We start from the raw sequence: 7,090 nt of genomic DNA, 5'->3' as shown, positions 1-7,090 counted from the left end.
CGCTTCACCATGTTTTATATTTAACGCAGTAGGCGGAGATGGGCTAAATCAGCCAATGGTGAGCGGCGTTGCTTGTGACTGTCGCAGATGTCGACCAATCAAACGGCTCGTAAAAACAACGCCTGTTCAGTGACCCTTCCTGGGATAGGGATAGCCTATGTGCGCAGAGCGTTTGATTGCGGGTCAGCTCGTGCCGACGGCGGGGGGAGCGAGAAAGCTTTTCTCAAAGCCCCGCTCGAAAGCGGGAAGTGTATTTAGAGTAATGGAACGCGTCCATGAATGATTGACAGCCGGTGTGGCCAGTGGAGGGGTGGGCGGCGCTCACGACCCGAAGAATGGGGGGGAGGGGCGGGCAGATGGGGAAGAATGCGCGGTCATCATGCAGGAAGGGCGCGGCCAGGGAATGAAAGCCCAAAAAGTTGGCGTTTTTAGCGCGTTAATCGGATCGAAGTCGATATTTTTGCTAGGTCTAAGGACCGTGCCCCCAAAATAATGAAGACGATCTTCACGTACAGACCATAACATGCATTTTATAAATGGACAGTAAAGCCCTCGAGATACGACACAAATCCCTTCTAAGTGGCAATTGCGGTATAGAAGTGGAGAGAAACCAATGCTAATGAGCGCATTGAAATGGTTCAGTCTATTCCTAGCTTTTTTTCCCCCTATCTTCGCAACATTGCTAAAATTCGCGTCATGCTGTCCCAGTTGGATGCGGAGATTATAATTCACGCGCTTGTTGACTAATGCGCTACTGTCCGGTCTCCCAAAATCAAGAGCCTTCAGCTGGTACAAAATGCTGCAGAGAGGCTTTTAATTAAGACAAGAAAGTTTGATCACATGACTGCAATTTGAGCTAACCTGCTTTGGTTTCCTGTTAGCTTAAGATGTGATTTTAACGTTCTGTTGGTAGTATACAAACTCATGCTTGGACTTGCTCCTTCAGATCTTTCAGATTTAATTTCCCCCTATGTTCCGGGCCGGAGCCTTCGCTCTGAAAACGCTGGTCTACTCGTTATCCCAAGAGCCAAGAAGAAATCCGCAGGTTGGAGAGCGTTCTCCATCCGGGCCCCGGTGTTGTGGAATGCTCTTCCCCCTGAGATTGGATCTGCAACCTCAGTGGAAATGTCTCAATCTAAGCTTAAAACACACTTCTACTCTATAGCATATGAATAACCTAGATTTGATGTTGACAATATCTGTGTATTATTTGCCCTCATGTAGGTTTTAGATCTGGGGATGGTGTCATATGAATGGTCTATGAATTGCAATAGTCTTTGATCTGTGCAGCCCTTTGTGATTAAGGACGTCACAAATAAACAGGACTTGACTTGAGGTATTTGAGTTTTTCCTTGCCCTTATGTAGGTGTGAGATCTGGTGATGGAGTCATAATAGTCTGTGGTTTGCAGTAATCTGTGGTCTGTGCAGCCCTTTGAGACTCTTTGTGATTAAGGGCCAAACAAATAAACATGACTCATTGTTTCCTGAGCTTTATGCTATACGTGTCCGTACTCTATACGAAAGAAACGGTTTGGCCTAGTAGTCGTGTTTCTACTAACCACAAAGTTTGTTACGATGTTCACATATGAAAAGTGACACTTCTGTACATTGTTGCAAGATCCTAAGATACTTAAACCCTTTTCCACTTCGGCGGCCTGCTCCACTCTTAAAAAAGTCATTTTGGAGTCTCCAAATGGCCACTTTTGGAAACGCCGACATACCTTTAAAAAAATTTGTCAAATACAATGTTTCGTTTTTCAGATTGTGATCAGATTCTACCTGGGACCAGGTAAGGCTTCATGCTTATGTCCCTAGCCGTTTTAAGGCCAAGATCCCCTTGCTACACTCATCTGCAGGCATTTGATTGTGAGGCGAGAGTAAAAACTTTATCGGTGTGTTCCGACATAGAAGACTCAATGTTAGTACTTACAATCATGATCTCAGTTCGGGGAAAAAATAGAGTGTGTTACCTTTCAAAAAAGACCAAAAGCATTCTCTGAACGGCTCGAGAACAGCACTCAATTGATGTTGGATACGTCTTGGGTTGGGATTTTAGGTGAATTTTGCAGGATTTTTGAGCGGTTTAAGTAAAAGGACTTGTTTTTGTTTTACCAGCCAGCCACTCTAAAATTGCATATGATTAGATAGCAAACATTTAAAGGAAAAATGACTTATGATCTACCAGTAGCTTCGTTGTGATGAGACTTGGGCTGGTATAGTTGATGGGGGAGGGGACAGTGGATTATCATGAAAAGGGATTCGAAAACTTTGGCAAGGATTAGCAAAATATTCCTGCTTTAATCGCCTCGCAATGGTCTTGATCGGCGATGGGTTACAGCGATGCAATTAGGTCATTTTAGGGGTGCCTTTTTTGTATTTCTTGGTCGGCGCTAGTCAGTTCAATTGTTATGTTATTGCTTCTCCCTTTAGCATCACAGCAATCTTTTGGACCTATAGCAAATGAATTTTATAATAAATCATTTTTGCACTGTATTGCAAAATTGTCATGAGATTCGGAACTGAAGAGAAAAGCTTTGTGGGAGATGAGCCAATAGCATTTAGACATTTTCATAATTTGATGACTGAAATAAAGTCACTATCTTGCTGCTAGTGTGGCGCAACAAGGGTTGATGACTAGTTAAAATGTTATATTTGGGGATTTTTATGTTGTTTTGTAAAGCAGAAAAAGTGAAGTAGAAGTATATCACCACTAGATGGCATAGTCTCACAGGTCAGAGAAGGGTGCTTGGGCCTTACGGGACCTCACGTGATTTAATGAGACTTGTTCAATAAATCACTCTTAATGTCAAAAAGTAAATGGTGTCGTGTGAGACTGACATTTACCATCTATTTTGCAGATGAGGTAAAACAACAACAACCAAATTATATATATATATATATATATATATATATAAACAAATGTGTAACACCAGCTGAAGCCGTGTCCCGTTACACTAGCATTTTTGAGCAGTTATCTTTCTTGCATAAACTGGCAAGAATTCTGCTTCAATACAGCACACTTATTGGCCAACAAATAATCAAAGTTAATATGGATGATCAAAAACAAAAGTACTGTATGTATACAAAGCAGAAAAATGGGCCAAATTTGGACTCATTTAGAGGATGACTGCCTTGAAGCAGAGTGCATTCAATCTTAAGACTGCTGATCTTTTGCTTTTTGTATTACTTTTTTTTGCACGTTTTTCAGAAGATCCGTATTTAAATCTGGAAGAAGTGGAATTGTAATTAGGTTTTTTTTTGGTTTGAAATATTGACAACACTGAAGAGTTAATATTTTTAAATTTCCATTTTATTTTGGGGCGTTTTCAGGGATTTTGTGATGTTGTTCGACTTTAAATCTGTTCACTATATAAATAAAAATTTAAAGTTGTTTCATATTTTACAAATATTTTCGGAGAGCTGTTAATATTTTGAGTGATTTGAAGAGATTCCCAGCAAATCATGAAATGACGAATTACGAAATAATTTGGTGCATAACATTTTATTTATATTATTAAAGAAAAAATAAGATCTGAGCTGTTAGGGAGATGAAAGGTTTACTAAATAGAGCTGTCCCCTTGGGTGAAACCAGTAGGGGGCGGTGACTCTTTACATGTTGGTGTCGTTTTCGTCATTTATTGCATAGTTTGTAGCCAAGACTACTTACAAAGGAACATAACAAAGGTAAGATATTTAAGCCTTTTCAGGCATTTCTGACTTTGAAGACACAAGATTACAATTCAAGCATTTTCAAGAATTTCGAGCACCCGTACGAACCCCTCTCGTATTTCCAACCAACGAATGAAAGCCCACGACTTCATAAAATGAAATTTATAACCCAAAAGTTTGTCCTCTTTCCAAGAAGCTTGTGGAGCGCACACGTGTGGAGTATGTAAAGAAACCTTTATTAAATGAAGCCAAAACAAGGAAGGGAACTCGGCTGCTCCCCTTTAGCAAAATAAATATAGCATCTTTTTATTTCAAAAGCTCAACTCTCCTTTGGCACGGACGCTGGCCGCCCCAAAAACAAACAAAAACGTCAATTTCCAGAGGTTAACAAACAGCTCCGATGCTAACAATATGGAGAACATCCCGAAGAAAAAAAACATCGAAAACAGCATCTTTGATCAAACCAAACTGAACCCGTTTCCCTGTTGCTGATGAAAGAGCAAAAGAACATGATGGCATCAGTAAAAACCTGTGCGGTCTATCCACCGGTGGCCTATAGGAGGCGCTTCTGGCATATTCCTTTCACTCAGTAAAGGTGCTGTCTAATTAGAACAGAGCTTCAAACTCGCGACCCCCAAGAAGATAGTTTGAGGCACCCTGCCCTAAAATGAAGGTTAAAGGGTGAGTGTGTATGATTTGCCCACTAGATGTGGCTGTAATCTGTCGTGCCACCGAAAACGAGTGCCAAAAGCGGAACGGAGGAAAAACAAAATACGGGGACTCAAAGAAAAAGAGAAAAAGAAAAAAATAGAAATAGGACAAAAGTAAAACAAGAAAAAGAAAGAAGATATAAAACTCAATGGAAAAAAATTAAAAAAAAAGGAAAAGAAAAATGAAAGAAAAAGGACAAGAAATGAAAAAAATAAAGGGAAATCATTTTAATAGAGAAATGAAAACGTTAAGAAACAACACAAGTGAAACAAGGAAAAAAAATATTGCGGGGGGGGGGAAGCAAATAAGACAAAAAGTGAAACTCAAGAAAACAGGAAAAGAAAAAGGGAAAAAAAAAAATGAAATGTTTTTTTTCTTTAATTCCTTTCTTTTTCTCCATATTCCTTTTCCCCTACTTTACTTTTTAATCCATATTTTCCTTTTTTACCTCTTTTTTCTTCCCTATTTTTTTATTCTTTCTCTTTCCCTTCCTTTGAGAAATGCTGGGTAGAAATGGGAAGAAATAGGCTGCTTTTTGCTCCTTTTCATTCTCTGTAGTTTGTAGTCTTCCTTTTTTCTTGCGCTACACAAAGTGACAGCGACATCTGGTGGACAAATATCAAACACCGTCTCTTTAAGAACAGTAGAATATTTTTATCAGCGCTTTTTGTGAGGAAAAGCCCATTTGGCCCAACCTCACCGGACCCTAGAGCTTCCGAGGCCCCCCCAACTCAACGGAGTTTGAATTACAATGAAGAAAAACATATTTGGAGTTTTGCTCACTTGCTGTATGCGTGTTTGTGTGCGCGCGTGGGGTCAAAGGTGAGGGAGGGTCACGGCCTCCGCCGCAGGGTCAAAGGTCATCACTGCTGGTCGCGGAAGGCGTCCAGACCGAAGGCGTCGTCCAGGAAACGCCGAAGCTCCACGTGGTGAGTGTTTTTGTTGCCCGTGGCCGGGGCGGCGGCCGGATCGCGACCGGCGTACCTGAAAAAGAAGAAGGGGCGGAGTGAGCGGGAGGGGCCTCCGGGGAGGCGGAGCCGGCAAACAAAGTCCCGGGTTTGGGCTCTACCAGACTGGCTTGGCCCGCTGGATGGTGGTCCTGATGCGAGGCTTGACGTAGTCGTAGTAGCCTTGGTTCTTGTGCTCTTCCTGGCACCAGACCAGGTCGGCGTTGGGGAAACGCTCGGACTCGGCCTTCACTTGGTCGAACGGGAACGGGGACAGCTTCGAGGCGGCGGGGGAAAAAGAAAACGTGAGTCTGGTGCGCCACAAACTGCGAGGCGTTCCACAGGGTTCGATTCTCAGCCTCCGCTAAATCGCATTTGCTCAAAATAAGTCTAAATAAAAAAAATCTATTGAAATGAAATGATCTGCATTTCTATAGAGCTTTTCAAGTCAATGACTTCCCAAAGCGCTTTACACAGTGTGCTTCACATTTCCCAATAGCGGCCTTGCAGCCATGTAAAGCGCTAACCTGCTTATTGGGGGTATTAGGGGTTCAGTGTCTTACCCAAGGACACTTCGACATGTAACACGGAGGAGCCGGGATTCGAATTGCGATCTCTTGATCCCAAGACGAGCGCTCCACTGCCGCCCCCGTATTCAAGTATTGATAAATATTTTGAAGCAATTAAGGGAATAGTATGAAAATATATTCATGTATTAAACACATTTATGTATTCATCTTTTTATTTTACAAGAAATACAACAAACTCAAATCCTACATATGGGTTTTTGTAAAGCGGATGAGCCAAAATAGATAGATAGATTGCTATAACGCTGGGAAAATGAATATCTAGCTAGTTGTAGTTTTGTTGTTGTTAGCTCAAAGAGTAAAAAGCTATCTAGTGCTCTTTTAGTTTTTTATTCATTTAACGTTCTAGCCAACTACCAAACTACATTTTTAGCTATTTAGCAAGCCATCTAGCCAAGTTTCTTAAAGAGGTTGGAGAGCCCTGGACTATTTTTCTCTAAAATGGAGCACATTCTTTCCTCTACATAATTCGCGTGTGAATCCTTTGAAGGAACGTCATAAATCGGAGGCCAATTTCTAGTTTTTGCGTTGGGTTAGAGCTGCTCAGGCTCCACGCTAACAATCCGCTGGTCCTCGCTCGCCGTCCGTCCTACCTGCTCAATGCGAGCGATGGCCACGGTCTCGTCCATCTGGCGGCTCTTCCTCTCTTTGGTAAGCTCGTAGTAGACCTTGCCCGTACAGAAGATGATCCTCTTGACTTCTTCAGGCCGCTCTGCAGCGACACCGTTCTCTGGGATCAGCCTCTGGAATTCGCTTCCTAGATGCCGAGCGCAGGGAGGGTGTGAGACCGGCCGTTACACTCGTTTGTATATGTGTGCGCGTGAGCAGACCTGGTAGCATCTCATCGAAACTGGAGCGAGCCTCCGGGTGGCGCAAGAGAGACTTGGGAGTGAAGACGATCAGCTACAAAAACAGACGGGACACAGCGGTCAACAATGGTGCGACTTGATAACTTCCTGCGGTGGTAGCCTTTCCTTGGCAGACGGCGCACTCAAAGGCTTTCGTGCTTTTGCCTTTGTCGATTTAAACAAGTTCAGGGGAAAAATGGACACATCAAGTTATTTTGCTCGTTTGACATTATTGTCCGACATATATTTAAAACTACCGTATTTTCACGAGCATAGGCCGCACCGCACCATAGGACGCGAGTGCCCTCTGCTGCAGCCGCCTAGCGG

The 7,090-nt window shown here is 42.6% G+C and overlaps 1 protein-coding gene across 3 annotated transcripts in view; it reads right to left on the bottom strand.

The window, feature by feature from the left end:
• Positions 1 to 3,885: 3,885 nt before the first annotated feature.
• The window catches only part of LOC148366519 (2-oxoglutarate dehydrogenase complex component E1), a 29,200-nt gene continuing 25,995 nt past the window's right edge, over positions 3,886 to 7,090 (bottom strand). For all 3 annotated transcript variants that reach the window (XM_088336976.1, XM_088336978.1, XM_088336977.1), the window contains 4 exons: positions 6,746 to 6,818; positions 6,509 to 6,672; positions 5,451 to 5,605; positions 3,886 to 5,365 (listed from right to left, as the gene is read on the bottom strand). In XM_088336976.1, the coding sequence (XP_088193102.1) occupies positions 5,245 to 5,365; positions 5,451 to 5,605; positions 6,509 to 6,672; positions 6,746 to 6,818 (513 nt within the window). In that variant the 3' untranslated portion in view covers positions 3,886 to 5,244. The remainder of the gene's footprint in view (positions 5,366 to 5,450; positions 5,606 to 6,508; positions 6,673 to 6,745; positions 6,819 to 7,090) is intronic.

This window comes from Urocampus carinirostris, chromosome 5 (assembly GCF_059441175.1).
Source record: "Urocampus carinirostris isolate Australia breed hairy pipefish chromosome 5, RoL_Ucar_1.0, whole genome shotgun sequence".
Classification (NCBI taxonomy): domain Eukaryota; kingdom Metazoa; phylum Chordata; class Actinopteri; order Syngnathiformes; family Syngnathidae; genus Urocampus; species Urocampus carinirostris.
This window is presented reverse-complemented; position numbering and strand designations above follow the sequence as displayed.